The 20,057-nt window shown below is 50.0% G+C and overlaps 4 protein-coding genes across 4 annotated transcripts; 2 read left to right on the forward strand and 2 right to left on the reverse strand.

Moving 5' to 3' along the window:
• Positions 1-261: 261 nt before the first annotated feature.
• Positions 262-2,023, reverse strand: BC939DRAFT_452872 (uncharacterized protein). Its single transcript, XM_051555851.1, has 2 exons — positions 817-2,023; positions 262-683 (listed from the first exon to the last, which is right to left on the reverse strand). Exons 1-2 carry the CDS (start codon positions 1,816-1,818, stop codon positions 312-314), a joined length of 1,374 nt encoding a protein of 457 aa, XP_051411763.1. The 5' UTR covers positions 1,819-2,023; the 3' UTR covers positions 262-311.
• A 5-nt stretch (positions 2,024-2,028) lies between these two features.
• BC939DRAFT_452877 (uncharacterized protein) lies at positions 2,029-8,862 on the reverse strand. Its single transcript, XM_051555852.1, has 10 exons — positions 8,425-8,862; positions 8,019-8,240; positions 7,713-7,747; positions 7,273-7,548; positions 7,037-7,167; positions 6,740-6,944; positions 2,917-6,633; positions 2,715-2,827; positions 2,422-2,614; positions 2,029-2,319 (listed from the first exon to the last, which is right to left on the reverse strand). Exons 1-10 carry the CDS (start codon positions 8,480-8,482, stop codon positions 2,191-2,193), a joined length of 5,079 nt encoding a protein of 1,692 aa, XP_051411764.1. The 5' UTR covers positions 8,483-8,862; the 3' UTR covers positions 2,029-2,190.
• Positions 8,863-12,416: 3,554 nt separating this feature from the next.
• On the forward strand, positions 12,417-14,083 carry BC939DRAFT_503572 (kinase-like domain-containing protein; the record flags this gene model as incomplete). The annotated part of the gene is made up of 3 exons (XM_051560419.1): positions 12,417-12,902; positions 13,073-13,916; positions 14,010-14,083. 3 exons carry the CDS (start codon positions 12,417-12,419, stop codon positions 14,081-14,083), a joined length of 1,404 nt encoding a protein of 467 aa, XP_051411765.1.
• A 714-nt stretch (positions 14,084-14,797) lies between these two features.
• Positions 14,798-15,862, forward strand: BC939DRAFT_503573 (uncharacterized protein; the record flags this gene model as incomplete). The annotated part of the gene is made up of 1 exon (XM_051560420.1): positions 14,798-15,862. One exon carries the CDS (start codon positions 14,798-14,800, stop codon positions 15,860-15,862), a length of 1,065 nt encoding a protein of 354 aa, XP_051411766.1.
• Positions 15,863-20,057: the final 4,195 nt, after the last annotated feature.

The raw sequence follows: 20,057 nt of genomic DNA on the forward strand, positions 1-20,057 counted from the left end.
GAAGAGGTAGCCAGAAAAAATATTCACCAACCAAAAGGACCAAAGTTGGGTTCGCAACCCCACAAGTGCTTCTGGATTTACGTCACATATGTCACGTGTGAATGCAGGGTCGCCTTTTGAATGATTGAGTGTTGTATGCTGTACATGTACCTGAAGGAGCGGAGATATATGAATACAACTAGTCTGTGCGCGGGAATGTCTGAAAAAAATAGTCTATCCGTGTGCACGTCCGTGCCAGCGCTACTCCTTTCAGTTCGATGGGTTTACATTTTCCGCCGTCAGCACAAGATATTTATTGAAGCATTAGTAGACTATGACCGATAATCAGCATTGATCGAGATGTATTCATGCGACAGATCGCAGGTCCAATACGCAGTCTTCTCTGTGCCTAGGTTCAGATCCACCCGGATTTCAAGGTCCTCCATCTTCAAAATCTCGCTCGCGCGCTCCTCATCCACTTGTTCGGGTTCTCCATTGACAAGTAGCTTCAAGGGTGTCGAGTTATCCGTGGGGATGAACGAAACCGACACCTTTTTAGGATCAATCTCCTTCACACCAGAGTATCCAACCGCACAGAGAATACGGCCCCAGTTGGCATCCTGACCATAGAGCGCCGTTTTGACCAACGAAGATGTAGCGACAGTCGAGGCTACAGTCTTGGCTGCCTCGAACGTAGGCGCACCCTATGGCAATGCCAAGGTCATCGAAAGACGCAAAGTGTGAGTGATAAAGACCACAAAACCTGTGTGAGTGGAATTTTTAGCAGTATGTGAATCATGGTGACGAGTCGATAATGCCACAGTGTTGAATACTTGCCTCGACTGAAACCTTGACGAACTTTGTTGCTCCTTCTCCATCCCTGACCACCAGCTGCGACAGCTCCTGCGCAAATTCGGTCAAATTCTCCCTGAATGCTTCAAAGTCCTTGCTCGAAATCTTGTCCACCACGACCTTGCCCTCTGTCGCTCCCGCATTCGCCAACAGCGCGACTGTATCGTTGGTGCTCATATCGCCATCAACGCTGATTGCATTGAACGACCGATCGACCGCATGACTCAAAGCATACTGCAGCAGGCCTGGCTCGACTCCCAGATCCGTTACAATGGTTCCCAAAAGCGTGGCCATGTTCGGGTGGATCATTCCAGCACCCTTGGTGATACCTGCGATCCGATACTCGACCTTGGACTCTGGTAACTGGAAGACCTTGGATCGCAGCTTGGGGAACGTGTCTGTGGTCATGTATGCCTGTGCACAGTCCATCCAATGCTCATGCTGATCTCCCAAATGGCTCTTTGAGTCCTTGACGCCCTGCAAGATCTTATCCATTTTCAGGTGCTGTCCGATCACGCCTGTCGACATGACCAGACTTGAGTGCTTGTGACCCGTGAGTGAATCCAGGGCTTCCAGCATTTCCTTTGCGTTTTCCAGACCCTTCGCACCGGTAACGGCATTGGCGCAACCTGAGTTGGTCACGATGCCGTGAATGGCCTTACCTCCGTTATTCTGCAGCCTCTCCTTTGAGGCAACCACAGGGGCAGCCTGGAAGACATTCTTAGTAAACACAGCTGCAGCAGAGCATGGGTAGGTGGGAGATGTGATCAAAGCCAGGTCCTTGGCGCCAGATTTTTTGACCGAGGATGAGATTCCGGAGACGAGAAAGCCTTTGGGGTAGATGCCTGAAGTTGGGATGAGGCGCTGCTTGGATGGTGGGAGAGAGGCCCAGGTTGGAGGTGCCTTTGTGGAGTAGGTGCGGGCCATTGAGGAGGAGGCTGCGTTCAAAGAGCCGAAAGAACGGCGAGATAGGGCGAAGAATGACATGCTTGATTTGTGTCGATGTCCTTTCTTTTGCTGTCTAAAGAAAGTGGAAGAGACAGGGAAGCGATGAGGATGATCGGGATGGGGAGAAGAATAGAAGGGAGGAGTGAGATCGCGTCCCTTTTTCGCGCTCTGGACGATCCTTATATATGGCCCATCGGACAGTCACCTTTTTCCTCGATATGCCATGATCGTGCGTGAGTCAAAGGTTTTGGTTTATGAAATTTATGGCAAGAAATATATTTTTACACTGTTAAAGCGTGCGCTTGACGAGAGGTGAGTAAGGCTGCATGGCATGGGTTAATATGGTATGTATACATCGAAGCTGAGCGAAGTAAGCGGTGGAGGCGGGTAATTATTAAAAAGGCGCCAACACTAGCTGGGAATCTGCGAGAGGTTGAAGAACTGATCGAGCTGATTAAGCCAAGAGCACATCTCGTCGCGAGAGGGAGCCTGTAAAAGGTACGCGTTATTGACGGTGTAGATCGCAAACACGTACTGGCGCTAGGGCGACAGAGAATCAACGCAGTATACATGTTAGCGCCAATAAATTGCACGGTATTATAGATACAACAAGATTACTAAAAAAAAACGAAGGCTCCTTACGTTCAGCATCTCTTCCAGGTCTTGTTTGTAATCGACGCGCACCTGGGTCAGGTTCAGAACAGTGAGCTCCTCTGTCTCCGAGCTATTGGCATATATGTACATGTACGGACGGCGGATCACAAAGTATCGCTTGACCCAAACATCGTCCTTGAACTCGGGGTAATGTAAATAACCCTTCTTGGACACATTCTCACTAGTAAGTCAAAGAGACAGAGTCAAGCTGATGTCAGGTCCAAGGCTTCAGAAGGGCGCTTTAAACTAATTGCCTTAGAATGATTGACAACAGTTGTTACCTCTTAGTAATGAACTTGACCTCAGAGTGGAAGCGCAGAGCTGGCCGAGAGGATTTTGCGTTTGAAATATCATCTTGGTCGTCTGTTGAGTCCGAGTTGCGGCTCGAAAGAAGCTACAAGTCAAATAAGACCACATTAACTAATGACCAATCTTGAATATTGGCATACATATCCATCAATAGGAGTCGCATCCGCTAGTTACCTGCTCAACTGTAATCGATTTCCGCCTCCATAGTCGCACCATCCTCTCCAGTAACTCCCGTGAGCGCGAATCCAGCTCGCCATTGATACTGCCGTTCGCAATCGAACTATCGCTTTCGGTGCCCTCCCCATCTTCGACCTTGACGCTTTGGAGCTGCAAATGCTGCCTCACCTTCTCCACCTCCTCTTGCCTGTTGATTAGGGCTGTCCTTGCTTGAAATCCGCTCACAAGCGACACACTCCTAGGCTTCCAGCCTGCCAAAAACTCTTCGCCACGAACGTATTCGCCTGCCGTGTTCATTCGCCAGAGCTCTGACGCCTTTTTAGTGACAATCGGCTTGAGTGAGAGCAGGAACAATCCACTCATTCGCGAAAGAAGCCTTGTAGATGCAAGGAAGGATGTCAACTTTGATGGTGCTCTCGCCTCTCGCTCCTGAATCTGAGCTGCAACATCCATCTGGAACCGAATGGGCTCTGGACAGCGCTCAGCCTCTACACACCAGCTGACTGTCATCACCACCCGAGTGCCAGATACTGTGACCCTGTTCAGGTGCTGCGACTCGTGAAGTGTGCTGTCCCAAGAAGCCTGAATAACTAATTCGCTGGTCCCATCCGTTGAATACTCGACTTTTTGGCCAGGCACAATACTGAGTGAAATATCTTCTCTAGATGAAGAATCCGTGACACGACCCTTGCTATCCACCAGTCGCACATTACCAACCTTTATGTTCGAAATGCTGCTCCAGAGAAATTGTCGTCCGGATGTGTGTGAAAGCGACAAGATGATGCGACGCTGTAGGCCTTGCCGCAACTGGAATGCGCCAGGGTCCATGACCGAGTTCGAGAGTACTTGTACCGGCATGTATTCCCCATCAGGAGCGAGCTCGCACAGCTGGACAAACGTCAAAACATCGTGGTGTTCCACCCTCGACTGTCCATCCTCCGATCGACGATCTGACACCGCACCAATGGAGCCGAGACTATCCAGCGAGGGCCGATTATTGCCAGTACTCACGACGCCTCCGACAGGCGCATGCCCGTTTTTCTGAACGTCCTGTTGCTCCTGCTGTTGCTGCTGTACTTGCTGAAAGGCGAGCTCTTGGTCCACGTCCCACTTTTCCCATGCTGCCAAGGTCGCTGTCCTGGCTTGTCCGAAGACCTCAAAGTGTAGGCTTCCGCTCGTCAACACATCCAGCATGGGCTGAGTCACCACCATAGAGAGTGTCTGCGTAAAGCCGAAAAAAATAGACTTGTCCTCGAAACTATTCGCCGGATCGGTGGCAAATACCTTGTCGCCTGTCGAGTTTGGTACCGCACCACCAAAATTCGAGAGCCGGAACTGGGCATGCACCTGGGTATATTGCTGCTCGGAAATCCCCTCGATAGCGAGAATCGAGATTTCAAATAAAAGCTGGTCGCCAACACCAACAAAACTTTGTACCCCTTCCAACTTGCCATTGCCAAGGCGAGGCCGCTCGCGACTATGGCCTCGGTTAGTGCCCCGACTATGTGCCAGGGCCGTTGGTGAATTCGGTATTGAGGAAGTTGGCGACAGCGCGGCTCGACTCTTGGCATCACTCCGGCTGAGAGGGGTAAGTCCTATCCGGCAATGACCCATGGCCTTTCCTGTTATCCGGCAAATGATTGGAACAACGCTCTCCAAAAATTGCATCCTGAGAAGACTCTTCAAGGCGACAGATGCCGCTCCAATGAACGTAAACCTCGGACATGGTGTCTCGTAGAATGGGTCCTCCATGTTGAACTGCTTCCTGTACTGAGGTCGGTCGACAAAGTTGTAAAGGCTCCTCATCCGCTGCAGTCTCGTCATTAACTTCTCAAGCGACCAGAAGTAGATCGAGTGGTGCTTGTTGTCGATGATTTTGACGCCCACACATGGTCGCTTCAGACTCGAGAGTGATGTCTCCTCGTCGCTGTTGAACTGAGACAATCCTGAGGCGCTCTCCCAGAACGATGATGGGTTGACAAAGGGTCCATCTTCGATGACCGTGAACTGGTAGACAACATTTTTTGAAAGCTCATGACTGATGATGTTTGCCTCCTTAATCAGCACTGCGTTGGTCAGGATCGTCTCGGCCATCTGTACGCTCCTCTGTTCCTTCCACCGCTTCAGGGTCTTGTGGATCACCTTCAGCTCATAGTCCGAGTACAATGGAAGTAGAAGCTTTCCCTTTAGCTGGGATTCCTCCAGGTGATGAGAAGATATGCTTGCCAACGATAGTCGCTTCATCTTGCTCTCATATTGTTCCCGCTGCTGCTCCAGCTTCTTCATGAGATCCTCCTTGGCCTGACGCAGCCGCTCCTCCATAAGCGCCTTCTCCGCTAGAAGCTCGTCAGACTTGGCCTCTGCAGCGGAAAGGTTCTGGATCTTGGCCTCGTACTCCTGCTTTTGCTGTGTCATTTGCTGGACCTCCTCCTGCGCAAGCCGAAGTTTCTCCTTGAGAGCCCAAGCGGACGACTCCAGAGGTGGAATCGGACTCTCCCGTCCATCTTCACCATGCCACCGCCCATTAAACGACAATCTCGATGACCTTGATTCCAGATCGTCGTCAAAGTTGGAACCTGCTCGGCTCTCGGACCGCACACTCTTGCGCATGTACCGGATCTTTGCAATGTTGTCGAACAGTACGTCCAGGTCCTGGTCCTTCAGCTGATTGATATTGGACTCGGACAGCATGTGGGCGTGAATCACGGCTTCTTTGCGGGCATAATTCCAGTCCACGAATTCCGATTGTACAGATCCTGAAGATAATGGAGAGTCGGGCCGATCCTCTGGACGATCCTCCTCCATCCCGTTCGAGTGATTTCCCTGTGTCCTGGAGTTTGGTGACGAGACCATGCTTGACAATGGTGTGTTCTGTTGTTGCTGCATTGAATCTCGCTCACGGCGGACCTCCTCAGGGTGATTGAATCGAAAGACGTGATAGTCGCCAAGGATGACGCGAAATCCAGACCGGAGTTTTTTGGGTTTGCTAATCCGCAATCCATTGACCATGGTCATGGAGGACTTCCCAGGGTGGAGTGTCACTACCGAGTTGTTGTTCTCGAAATAGCAATGTTCATCCTGGATATTGCTTCCTGAGAGTCGAATATCTGCTGGCACGGACGAATTGAGTCTACCAACGACTGTATTGCCGGGTTTAAGCTGATAAACGAGACATTCCGACATAAGTGGGTCCTCGTTGAGATTCACAAGATGAGGCATCTTCTTGGGTGTGTGCACTCCTATATGTCCCTTCTCGACTGAAATTCCAAGCTCCTCAAGTGTCTTTTCGCGCTCCTGTTGGATCTCCTGAGTTTTGCGCAGTTTTTCCTCCCAAGTCTCGTTCAGTTCGGCCATGATCTTTTCCGACGCTTGGACCTCGTCCTGCAACTGCGCCTTGCTGAGTATCCTCGTGTTGCCATGAAGATCCACGATGGTGACCAGAGTATTAGGGGTTTTGAAATCGCCACCAACGTGGGAAGGATCGTAGACATTGAGCTTGGATCTCAGCTCCAGAAGTTCCTCCTTGAGCTCCCGAATAAGTTTTGCATTTGGGTCCTCGTTCACGACAGCCTTGTTCTTGATTCGCTTAGCCTGGTCTGCATAACGAAGGGTGCTCAAGGTTTCGTCGTAGTTGACATCTGCAGGTGAGAGTGCTGCGATAATGGTTGTCTTGGAATTTCCTCCTAGACAGTCCTTGAGAAGCCATGTCAAGACCTGTGCGGAGAACATACGACATTGTGTTGTTAGATCCAACATGTATATTGTGCGACTTTAATCAAAGGGCAAAAAATGAGAGCTGAAATCCTGGTAGCACGCATACCGAGTCGCGATAGGGAATGAAGACCTCAGCCGGCTTCTTGGCGCCTTTTTTGGGTACAGTCACAGTTGCACTGGATGCGTCCGCCAGAGCAGAGATGACTTTTCCAAGTGTCGTCAACGATTTATTAATGTTGGCTCCTTCTTTGAGTCGTGCTCCTGTTGCTCCCGTTGAATTCGCTCGCTCACTGCCTGCAAGATCCACTAGACTGATGAGAAAGGTAGAAATGCAAGGTTAGCATACAGCGCACATATTTTTTGTTCAAATAAACTAAAGAGCACCATGAAAACCGCGGCCTACCTGATCCTGGATACTTTTTCAGTGTCCAGCTTCGTTTCAAGATCATGTCGCTTTTGGGTGAGGAGCACTGTAAAGACAGCATGCGATCGACTGGAAGTCTCGTTCATATTGGTCGCTGCAACAGTTCGTGCCTGGGAAGGTTGAATGCATAAAAATAGAACCAGGTCAGCTATTCTTCTTTCAGCGACGAGTACATTTGACATATTTCAAAAGGCGCAATGAACGCTCATTATCACCTTGTTTCCTTCGTCCATCAGGTTTGCAATGTCCTGATACGAGGTCACCATGAGCTTTGAGAGATCCTCAACATAGGGTCCGAGCGAAGGATGTTCCCGCACTTTGAGATGACCCTTATTTTTTGGGTTCAACAAGTCCCGCACTCGCTCACAGTAGATCTCCATGTAAGAAACCTCGACCCTGTAGCTCAGTGCTGGGTCCTTGTTGGTCTCTATCCTGCGGAACAGCTCATGGCAGGACAAGGGTATAATGCCGCGCTCTTCGCCGTATCCCATCTAGTCGAACACGGGTCCATATTGATGTTAGGCTCCAGTAGAGATTATTCTTCGTTTCACTGGCTCCCCTTCTTCATCTTTTTTGGTCACGATTATTGTGTCAACACAACATGTGGCCCGTTCCTGTGGCCGATTCAGCTGACACGGACATAATGAATACCTACCATTGAATAGGACTTTCCGCTGCCAGTTTGTCCATCTAGGAGGCGTCATAAGCGAAAAGGGATGAGGGCGTCATAAGTGTGGGGGCAGCGACCATGCGGATGATGAAATACCGTGGATCTGTGAGCATCTCAGTGTACTGCAGGCCATTCTTCCGTGGACGCCGCAAGATACTGCTCTCATCTCCCATCTGTATCTCGTTTTCCCTTTTTCCGTTTGCCTTTCCAATCTCAATGGACTGGGAACAGATGGGCTGGGCACAACAAAACCAGAACCTAATCGATGATGAAATAGTATAGATGACTTACAGGCCACAATGCAGGTGTTGTACCCGCTGAAAGAATGGTTTAGCAATTCGACTCCAAGATCCTCGTACAGACGCTGCTGCCCTGCGTAGTTGGCGTCGTTTTTGTCGAAAGACCAGTATGAGTGATCAAATGAAAAGGACTTTGAGCTTCCGTCGTCCGGTTTCCGGATCGTGGTCATGTTGCCGTCCATATGGATGATGCATTCTGATTGCTTTGCGATTTCTGTGGTTATTGTGAAGATGCAGGTGATCGGCCGAGTCAAAGATGGGAAGCGAGCGAAGTAAAAGGAAGATCAAAAGGAAGCGTGGTCCATTAGAAACACAGGTACGATACTTAGTCCAGGACTGTCATAGGGTGTTGGTCCATGCATCGTTACACGTCTTGCATTTCGATCAGGATCTGTTACCTCGACTGTTGAGTGGTCGACACCGCACCACGACCTTGATATTCCCGCCTTTGCTCATAGTGGACTCGCGAACGGCTGTTTAGAGGCTGACTGCTGTGTTGGTCGCTGAATGAGTAGGGTGTTTTATTAGGCGAAAAGACTTGTGCGTGATACCCGGGGTCAGGCGAACGAGAACGAGTGTCCCGAGTCCCTTGGAGTTGTAGACTGGCTGAGTTTTCTGACAATGGTGTGCTACTGAGGAAGTCTACTGAGGAAGTCTACTGAGGAAGTGTAGATGTGGGTGTATGATTTAGAACGAGTTTGCTATGTTGAGCTTGAGTGTGAATGGGACAGGGGTCGATTGGAAAGTCAGGAAGGGGAGAGGTGCAGGTGGCGTTGAGTGAGAGTGAGAGCGAGAGCTGTCTTTCAGGCACAAAGAGAGCGGACGTGAAAAAAAAAAAGAGGAAAAGGGATGAATGAATGAATGAATGAATGGAATGGGAAAAGACATGTACCAAAAAAGAAAAAAAAAGCGTTTTTCCCGTTGCCCTCAAATTGGCCTGGGCGCATCCAGCAACGGCATTCTTCCGCAGAAGAACACGCGGCGCGTGGACCAGGCCCATGCTGTGGAGGTCACTTACCTTTTGTCGACAGGCAAGCTGGCTGACTGAGGGGGTGACTGGCAGAGGGCCGAGTGGTCTGAAGGGGAGCCGCAAAGGAGAACAGAGAAGAGCGCGAGGAGGAGTGCGCTGACCGGACTGTGTGTGTGTGTATGTGTGTGTGTGTGTGTGTGCAGGTGGCTAGGGAAAGACGGCGGGGGCTGATTTTCCGTTGATGGGTGCGGCAGTATGCGTTTGAGCTACAGTCGCTTGTTGAGCTTCTACTTGAAGTCGCAAGGCAGTGGGTGGAGAAGGATCGACGGGTGGGGAGGAGGGAGTGGTGAGAAGAACAAAGAAAGAGTCTCTCCCTCTCTCTTTCAGTGGGCAGTGGGGCAGTGGGGCAGTGGGGCAGTGGAGCAGTGGGGCAGTGTCCGATCCGCGTCGCCAGGGCGCGCATCTCGAAAAGGGGTTCATGAAGGGGTGCACACACAACCAACCAGTTGACAGCCAGCAACCAGCCAACCATGACGACTTCTGCATCGAGCAATGTCCATACCATTCTCAGCAAGGAGAACACCCCCCATCGTCCCAGAGTGGCCGAGACTCGTCCGAGTGACTTTCTCTTCGTCCCCTATACAGCTTGTCTCTATGGCGAATCGTGTGTCCTCTGTAGACTATCGTGAGATTGATCCCGTTGCTGTTCCCATGCAGGCACCATCCTATATTTCCCCTTGCGATGCAGTGATTGCCCATGACCGCCTCGAGCCCCTTTTTTTGACCACGGGACCTTGTTTCCATCTGCCACGCGCAGCTGCATGCACCCGCTGAAAATGACGAACAACTTAACCATAATCTGCAGCATGGGCCATGGACCATGGGCCATACATAGTATTACATACCATTAAAGCATCTGGATAGATGGACATTCATCAAGCCTCATGCGTCTGCTTCAGATATGAACTGCATCCGTATGAGAAATAACGTGGTAGTTTAGGAAATGAAATGATCTTTTTTACGCTGCTCTGTGCTCTTGTAGAACAGTTGGTGGTTTAAAAAAGATGCGGATATATAACCGTTTAAAAACTATACTGGCTTTCAGGTTCATGTCATGGGAATGTTATATCTGACCTGGAGAATGACCTGCTTTGCTTTAGCTTATAGCAGGAATGTGAAGTCGTTGCCACCAAAACGCGTTTCGACGTGCTTTGGCTTTGTTCAGGCCAATCAACGCGTACCAGAGAGAGTCAAGTAAAAATAAACAAAAAAAAAAAAAAAAAAAAAAAAAAACGTAGAAGCATACGCTCTTTATGTGTCAGTGGCCAATGTGCGTCCCTGTAAAGCAAAGCGCACTTCAAACTAGGGCCCCCTCATTGGCTGGCTCCACGTTTGTTCTCTGTAGGTTTTTCTGAATCCTCGGAACAGTCGTCAACTATGGAATGCTTCCTTCTTCAACACGATGAAACGATCCAGGGCAAACGACCCCCCAGAGAGCACTATTGAGCGATTCTCGCTGTCCTGGACACTTGTATACGGCCATTTCTCTATCCGTCTGCTTCAATGCTACTCTACATGCGCTCCTTGTCTTTCGAGGGGAGCATACACTTCTATTTCTGCTCCTCGATAGCAACCACGTGCTCTTCTAATAGCTTAACCGTCCTCAACAGAACACTCGGTGCTCAGTTGAGGAAACGATATCCAACACAGGCGACTAGTATTGAGAAAGCTGTGCCTCGTCCGTGGGTGAGCCTCCGTATCTATCTGGCTTTTTCATTCACCATCCCTGACCTCCATTCCTGCATTTCACAGCTTCTAAAGCAGATCCTGGACGTCGAAGAACATTTTGTGTGGTACACGCCACGTTGAATTGAGTTTGAAATTGATGTCAGTCCCTCCTCTGAGAGACACAAACCGAAACTTTAAATCGCGACCAATGCGAGTGCAGCCAAGCTTTGACCAGAACAACCGTCGATCAGATCGCCCATACCAAAAAAGAAGCAAAATACCCGCTTCCCACGCCCTACTCCAGCATAGCTGCATGGAATAAAACTGGACTAAAGCTAGACCGACTAAAGATCTCTCTCCAGCAATTATTCCGGCTAGCGAGATCTGTACCTTTTTAGACTCGGAAATGAAGGAGAGGGCGATAACGACAACATCCTTGGCTTATAGTGAACAATAATGAACAATAATGAGAAAGAAATACCCGCACTCTTTCCTTGCGTCGCTCTTCATCCGTGAACGGGCGTGTTTGATGAATACACGTACGTAGATATCTCGCATTAAGCAGGCCGCTGGCTGCCGTGAAGGAGCGCATCGAAACTGGAGACGGGTCTGGCCCCTTGGGGCCTACAGACAAACAGAACACCCTGGCGGACAGATAAAAGGGGTGAAGATGTTTATAACGCGGATCCTCTTGCTGCCATTAGTACGTTACAGATGCAAGCAAACAAATATTTGGACTCTTGTCTCTCCTGGCGATCCATTATATAAAGGCCGATGGTTGTTTGGATGAGAAAATGAACATGCCCACCTCCGAAGACCCCCTCGAATGTGCACCGTATCAAATGGGCAAATGCAACGAATGTCTACAAGCCGAGAGAGTATTTGTCGATGGACGAGAACCTGGAGAAGGGATGGAGACCAAGGAGGCCAGACCGAGGGCCGAGGACGAGAAGGACAGGGGCACAGAGGGGGAAGCACGAGTGGGAGCGGGCAAAAACAGTGACCCGGGTTTTTGCACACACGTTTGCAGAAACAGCTGCAGTCGATTGAATAAGACAGCGCCGATTCAATTCAATCGACGCATTATTGTTTTGAGTCGTTGGCCGCTCCTTCTTTTCTTCTATTTCCTCCTCTTCCTCCTCTTCCTCCTCCTCTTCCTCTTCTTCCTCTTCTTCTTCTTCTTCTTCCTTTCCTTCCTTCCTCTTCCTCCTCCTCGCTCCTTCACTTCGACTCCCTCTTCGCTTCCTCATTCCTCGTCCCCCCTTCCCCCTCTCTGAATCTCGTCCTGCGATCACTCTCATTCGCCGACAGACGGCCAACTGCACTCCCAGGCAAGTAGTCTAGTAGTCTGTTCCTGTGTTATCAGTTGCTTCCATCGCCACCAGCAAAGGACCTCATCCGGGCCCCCTTCTGTCGCAGTATCTTTCTGCCGGCTACATCGGGTCTTGGAGGCAGCTCTGTCGAAGGATTGTCATTTGTGGGCCAATATGCGGGTTGATTGGGCCAGAACCAAAACACCGGATGAGACCATAAAACGTTACTGTGCCCAGGATCCTGTGCCTCTCTTGAACCCGGTCTCAGTCCCATTCTCACCCATCATTCGCTTACTTTTAATCTAAATTAGGCGGCGCAACCATTACTACCGTTACGACTACCACCATTACTACTCCACAACAACAACAACAGCCCACTATGGGTAACCCCCTCTCCAAGTGCTGTGCCCAGGACACGACCGTCCCCGAAGATAATGTCGCCACAACCGACCCTGGCGCATCGACTTCAGCATTAGTGGATGGCCAGGGCAGCGTCGAATCGAGCCCTCCTGTGGCATCATATGCCCCTGTTAAGGACAACAACGCTGCGACAAGTAGCAACGACACCAACACTAACACCAACACCACCACCAACAACAAGTCCTCCTTTTTCAAGAGCATCTCGGGGCGGCTTTCGTCCCTTGGCCAAACCTTGGTCGGTCCAAAAAGCCGGTCGATCGAACAAGGATTTAAAACCTTGCCATTCCCCTTGACGGAGGACGAAAAGAGGATTCTTCTAGCCAACGAGATTCCGTCTGTAGAGATCAAGAAACTCTCGATCGGTGTCGATGCAGGCGGCATGGGTATCATCCACGTGGCCGAGTGGAAGGGACAGAAGGTCGCTATCAAGGAGGCAGCCACCCATGTCATTTCAAAAGAGGCAAGCTTCCACTCCCTGTTTCTGATCATTCGAAAGATTATTATTGCCTTGACCTTGGCTTGTGCGACGATACACACGTTGCATGAACAAAAAAACGAAATCTCTTGAGAGCCAAGATGCCCGAGATCTAATAACCCCCCTTTTCTGAAAATTAGGTCGAGATCTACAGCCGCATGAAGGGCTGCGATGGTGTTGTTCAGTTCTACGGTGTTACTTTCCCACCCGGTCTGAACAAGATGTGCATCGTGACAAAGTACGCCGATAAGGGTTCTCTCACATGGCATCTCAAGGTCGAGTACCAGAACCTCACCTGGGACGACAAGCTCAGGCTCGCGACCCAGATCTCGTCGGGTATCGCTCGTCTTCATCAGGAGGGCATCTACCACCGCGACCTGCATGGAGGTAACATTCTCATCGACGACCAAGGTAACGCCATGTTGACGGATTTTGGAGCCAGCACAATCATGGAAGAGCGCGTGGTCCGTAACATCAAGCGGTACGCCCTGGAGGAGGTGCCCGCAGTTGAAGGCCGCTCCAAGTTCATCAGCAAAAAGATCACCGGTCTCGATGGCCAGGACGACGGCGCGAAGAAGAGCGGCACCGTAAAGAAAGATGACGACGACCAGGACGATCCCTTGATCGGCGTCATGGCCTACATTGCACCGGAGCGTTTCCGCAACCCCAAGTTCTTTGACGCAAAGTGCGACATCTATTCTCTTGGTGTCTTGATGTGGGAGCTGACCTCGGGCCACTCTGCCTTTGCCAAGGTGCCCCAGGATGTTCATTTGGCTGTTGCGATCATGAACGGCAAGCGCGAGTTGTCAGTCGACGGCACCCCAACGGAATACAAGGCCCTGTATGAGAAGTGCTGGCATAGCGATCCTGCACAGCGACCCTCGTTGGACGAGATCTTGAAGACACTGGCCAAGGTGCGTGCTAGCATGACGCCTGAGCAACTGGCTGTTACACGCACTCGCAACAACACACATTACGAATCAGGTATGTTGCCAGTATTTTTTCATGTCTTTCGTAATATCGAAGAATCCGTTGAAATCAATTTTAACCGGACGTTTTCAATTCTCGCCACTGTAGTTGAGGTTTATGAAGAATCGTTGAGCATTCCCCGACCGACTTCCGATATCCAGCAGCACTTTGTCTCCGAATAATTAGTTCCGGTTGTCCTGTCCCGTCTCTTTAGTTACTTTGTTTGCACACACAACACAAACACTGTTCACGTTTATGGCTCGACAAAATGACGGATGCTTCCAACATGGCCAGCAGCTCGAACAATATCACCTATAAAAAAAAAAGCCATTGTGTATTTTTATTTACAAAACAAATGATCTATCGTTGACTATGCAAATTGTCGGGTGTCTCCACCGGACTCTAAACCACCGGTGTCCTTTTCTCGTTTGGTTGTTTCTGAAGACATCTGCAAGGGGCCACATGCGAAAGGAGACGGCCCATGAACGATTTAAAGGCAGCCCATCGACTGGGCTCCGTGGGTTCTGGATCAGATTCTCAGGATCGCCATGTGTGTCGAAAGAAGGTTTGGTGGATGAATGCACACACGACTGGGTGTTGCTCCATTCCCGGAGATGAATGGTCTCTACACTACTACCAAACGAGGGATATTGCTCAGATACAGTCGTTCCTTTATCGTTCCTTGCTTGAAGTATACATATCATACATATCAAAGGGAAAAAAAAGGCACCGCTTTTCTCAAAAAAAAAAAAAGGTTGCTTTTGAGTGCCACTCTATTGTCCTTTGACAAAATCATCCAATGCAGCGATTACCACAGGTCGTTCTTGCTTATTTACCGGGCCAAACCTCACTTTTTTACTCTTACTCACTCAGCACCAATGCCCTATACACGCGCCATGGACCCATACCGTAATTCCACGATAAACGCAATCCGCAAGACCATCATCGCAGTGTCAGGGACCAACGCCTGTCTACTCGCCTTGAACTTCTTTCTCAGCATCACGTTTGTCTCTCCCCTGTCCCCACCATTACCTTCATTCACGCAACTCTATGAACACTACTTCCTCCCTGTTCCCCAAATTGTCCTAAACCTCTGCCTCTTTGGGGCAAGCCTTTTCTGCTACAAAGCGCCGCGTACATGCACGTCTCTCCGATGGCACTACTACCGCTTGATCGGCAGCATGCTTTTCGCTGGGACCATACTCTTCTTCACTATCCTTGGACTTGTCAGGATTATAGAGTACATCCCCAGTCCTAGAGAGCATCTGCGTGCATGCGACGCGCTTGATGAAATAGGAAGGATCAACAACCATCCCTGTGGTATCCACGTCTTTGTCGCTGTCTTTGAACTGTTTGTGGTCTTCCTGGTCCTCCTGGAAGGCGTGTGGACGTTTAGAAGGGCTCTGACAGAACAAAGAATTGTTGAAGCAGAGGCGAAACGAAAGCGTGAGCAAAGGATGCTTACCCTAGCAAGGCTGATTAGCCAAGAGCCTGGAAGGCTGGAAGCAGCAGCCAGAGGTCAATCACGGCCTGTTCAGATGTTGGACCGATCTAGTCGCAGTCGACGATTTCGACGACTTTATTCGTCCCATGATTTGTACCTTCATGAAAGGCACATTCCTCGGCAGCGAACAGGGCTGGAGCACACCTTGGCTTTACAGATCCTGGTCGAGCAAGCTCCTTCGGCTGAAAGAGAGCGAATGCTGAACCGACGTTTCATCCGATTAACTACTATCAGAGAAGCGGAGGAGGAGGAGGAGGAGGATCAAGAGGAGGAGGATCGGGAGATCGAAGAGCCGCCGCCAGCGTATGCGAGGTCTGCGTCGCCATGTCGACGACTGAGTGAGTCTACGGTTCGTATACTTCTGGGAGCAGGAACAGAGCGTGGGCGGGAATTGGCACCGCCTGTAGACATCGCAGGCGAAGATACACTATCGCGACCACCAACCTACACGCTCTGACAAAGAGGGCAAAGAAATAAAGCGATTTTTTTTTTTTTTTTTTGGGAATTGCAACGTATAGTATGTGTATTTTTTTTTTTTTTTTTTTAAAGGAGACCCCTCAAAGACATGGAATTGTGGTGCATCTTTGGTGGCAGAAGAAGGAGGACCACCAATGGGTTGTTTCGAGCATAAAAGATTTTTTTTTTTTTTTTATTTTTTATAACAACTTGTCTCTCGAGTCAATTGACTCTGCGAATCTATCAGACTAACTAGCAAAGATCTACTATCGCTGTCCTCACCACCAAAGCGGAACCGATCCACAGTCGCCAAAAGACAGGTCACATTCCCCGGGCCTGCCCCTAGGGCCTGCGCAACAATTGCCACACCTCATCAGTGTGTTAAAAGCTGAAAACACCTTATTACAAGAAGGGTATCTTCCCCATCCCCTCCATAGTTGTCAACCGCCTCCTCCCTTGCAGGCAATCCAGCAGTGTCCGATCCGCTGCGTCTGGGTCAAGCACGGGGCCAGGGCAGCTCCCGTTTACATGGTCAGCGAGTGTTTCGAGCATAAAAGACAAAGAGAACATGAAAAAAAATACAAAGAAATTGCAGAACATCCAACTTATAATTCTAGTTAAGAAAAACATGTCGACGACACGCAAGAAGAGGTGGCCGAGTCTGGTTCAAGGCGCTGCAACACTAATCTCTTGATTGAAACTTCTGCAGTTTACCTACACGGTATTCGTGGGTTCAAATCCCTCCCTCTTCCCTTTTTTTTGTTTGCCGTATTTCATCGTCTTTGACACATTGCACTCAGTTTATGGGTCGAAATCCTTGGAGGCGTAGTTCTCAAACACGACATAAAATCTACTACGCCCCCCCCCCCCCACCCCCAAGGTGTATATTGTTTTGAGCTATAACAATTTGTCTCTCGAGTCGATTGATCCTGCGAATCTATCAGACCTCACTGCAATGATCTACTACAGCTGTCCTCTCCACCAAAGAACCGATCCGCAGTCGCTAAAAGACAGATCACATTCCCCGGGCCTGTGCAATAATTGCCGCACCTCATCAGTGTGCTAAAAGCTGAAAACTCCTTGTTACAAAAAGGGTATCTTCCTCGTCTCTTCCATAGCTGTCAACCGCCTCCTCCCTTGCAGGCAGTCCAGCAGCGTTCAATTCGCAGCATCAGGGTCAAACGCGGGGGCTAGAGAAGCCCCCGTTTGTATGATCTGCGAGCAACGCATCACACGGACAGTGGTCAGCGTCGCAAATGTATCCATTGCCCTCACTTCAGTCTCCTCGAGGGCCCTTGTATGTGTGCGCGTTTTATCTTGGCTGTGGTTTCCTACTCTCATTCCCGAGCAATAGTCGCGTCGCAGCGGGGTTTCCAGATCAGCTCCGTAGCCTGCGTCCCAATAAAGCCGATGGAACTTGTGAATGACCTGGCCCGCGATCGAAGATGGCGAGATAAACAGACTACCCCGCTCCTTGATAAGGCTGAGGGGTGTGATGCCACGGCATAAATCGCTAATCCTCCAGGTCAGATCCGGAGAGCGGCCAAAAACCTCGTCGCCTGCGAGCAATGACTGGGTTCCGGCGATACAGGGTAGACCTTGGACGTGGGTCTCGTTGTTAGGACAAACCCCATCGAATGGGTTTCGGCGCAGCAGCGTAGACCCTGGCAGGGGCACCATCACGCTCTTTTTTTTCTTTTTTTTTTTTTATTAACATAAATCCCCATGAGCACGCGACGCATGGTCCGCAAAGGCCTTGAAGCCATAGATGCCTTCCATGCACGGCAGAGCCGCATCCCCTACCAACTATGTTGGCTTGAGGCGTCAAATTCATAACCCATGTCGCATAGCTAGCCTAACCTAACTCCTGCGTGACCTGTTGCGCGATACACGTCTCCTAATCCAGATCCAATGTTAATAAAGTTGTTTTTAAACCGAATAACCCCTCCATTATGTCCAGCTTCCCTCGCCCCAAGCAATGCTGTAGCACCCTATAATCCGCGGTCCGTCTACCTTCCTGGATCTCCGTTGCAAGTAACCGTCTCCCTTTCAAATCAGAGAAATCACCAACACTACGTTGGTGTCCCCGATCACCGTTGCGTCCTCCGGCGCGTTTGCTCATGAAGGTGATTCCAACTGACTTTTCCCAGGCGACAGTGCTGCGGTGTAGGGGGTCTACTAACGGGTTCTATAACTTCTACCATTAGTTCTATTTACAACGGGAGTTACCACGCGAATAGGACTTCGGCAAGGCTGTGCTTCGGTCACTTACTGGTTCGTGGTGCAGGGTCCTCCTTTAGATCGGAATGTAAGAACACAAAGGTAAAATAGACTAGACGTAAATGGAAAGGAATAAATATGGGGATCTATTTAGCTAAATGGTGCGAGCTAGGACTATATTCCTTTGGGAATGACTGGGGTAGTTGCAAGGAGTTCGCATATTGTGATGTCCGATGAGGTGAGGAGTCGTGACAATGAAGTCCACCCCTCTGGAGTCGTTGTATGCCAATAGTTGCTGATCAGGCCTCCGTTGTACCTTTGTAATGCCGTTTCACGAGGGTGGGCCGATGACGGATGCTCAATGAGACGATCGGTAATCGGGGAAGCGCTGCGGGGCAAGTACAATGTCTAAATAAGAGCGATTGACGGCGCAAAGGTGGCGAATGATCAGGATCGGCATTCCCTGTTGATTGTATCTCGTTGCATGGGTTACTGACGGTGGTAGTCAGTACCTGTCGTTGATGCGGTGTTATCCGGACAATCTGGACGAATACAATGTGTGATACAAATGATTTTGGTGGAAAGAAGACTCTGGTTCAGGTACCAGACCGTTTATTCTTTTATTCTGGGGGCGGTGCTCTTCCCCGTGATCTAATATTAACTTTGCAAGAACAACCAACTGATTCTCATTTACTACACCACAGTGCCCTCGCATCGTTTGTTCCATATCTTGGTCCTGCCAAACTCTTCGATCCTGCTCACGAACTTTGTCACCATGATCGTCGCAATCCACTTGGTGGTGGTAAATAGCTGCTTCCAGGTCTTAATGAGTCTCATTGGCACCAAACCTCGGTATAACTCCTTGACCTCCCAATCTGCCTCACTCTCCGGCTCCTCTCCTTCCGCAACCCGATATGTCCCTCGTCTTTCCGCCGTCCCCTGAATCCACTGCATTGACTTCCAGATAGCCTTCGTTCCTGTTGCCGAGAAGTTGGGACAAGTCGCAGTGAAGGGCTTGTCCTTCCGTTCGGCCTTCTCTCTCTCCTGTTCCCATTTTCGCACTGCCTGCCTCCATGCACAATATCCATTCAACTCCACTTCCTCCACCGCGTCCCCCCACTCTTGTCGCTGGTCGCACAAGGTAGCTGAACAACGCCAAAGATGATCGTTCGTCTCTGGTTCCCTCTCACACCTACGACATATGTCCGTTTGGTAGGTATCTGGATGTCGTTTCTTCATCGCCTGCAATGTCGACAAATCTCCATGCAACTACTTGATCCTGTGCGAACGTAAACGACAGTCTTCCAGGCTGGTGTATAAGCGCTTTGGTGGGTTGTTATCGTGTAAGATCCGCAGCGTGGGCGCCCATGCTACCGACCGCCAATCCTTGATGTAGGTCCTCGTTCGATGCTGCAATGTCCACTGATAATGGTGCCGTACCGCGGACTGCAGCTTCAGTATCCTCCTCAAGTCCAGGTCTGCACTGTGTGTTGCAAACTGTGCGTGGCATTTCAAATCATGGTGCTGCGTTGCGTCTAGCCTCCATAGTCCTGTATCGATCCCATGTGCTGCCTTGGCAACAGTGTCTGCAGCCTCGTTGCCACGGTGTCCAGCATGTCCTCGTACCCAATGCACAGATATACCTTGTCCTTGTTGCAAGAAGGCATAATGCACCATCGCCCACCACTGTGCATCTGCAGATCTCAAACGCTGCCTTGCTGTTGCTGAATCCCGCTGCTGCACCAACTCCTTGAAATTGTTGACGACTGTGAGATTGTCGATGTAGATGTCGACGTTCTCTTCCCTTGGGCTGATAAGAATTGTTGCCAAGAGCCCACACATCTCTGCAATTGTTGACGACGCGTATCCTCCGACCCGTCCACTGAACGCCGTTGTGTAGGGACCACCATCCACAGAAACGACAACTCCGAATGCTGCACTGACCTGCTCTGTGCCGTTGTGAATCACTGACCCAT

The sequence above is a fragment of the Gamsiella multidivaricata genome (assembly GCF_025024155.1).
Source record: "Gamsiella multidivaricata strain RSA 2152 chromosome Unknown BC939scaffold_36, whole genome shotgun sequence".
Lineage (NCBI taxonomy): Eukaryota > Fungi > Mortierellomycota > Mortierellomycetes > Mortierellales > Mortierellaceae > Gamsiella > Gamsiella multidivaricata.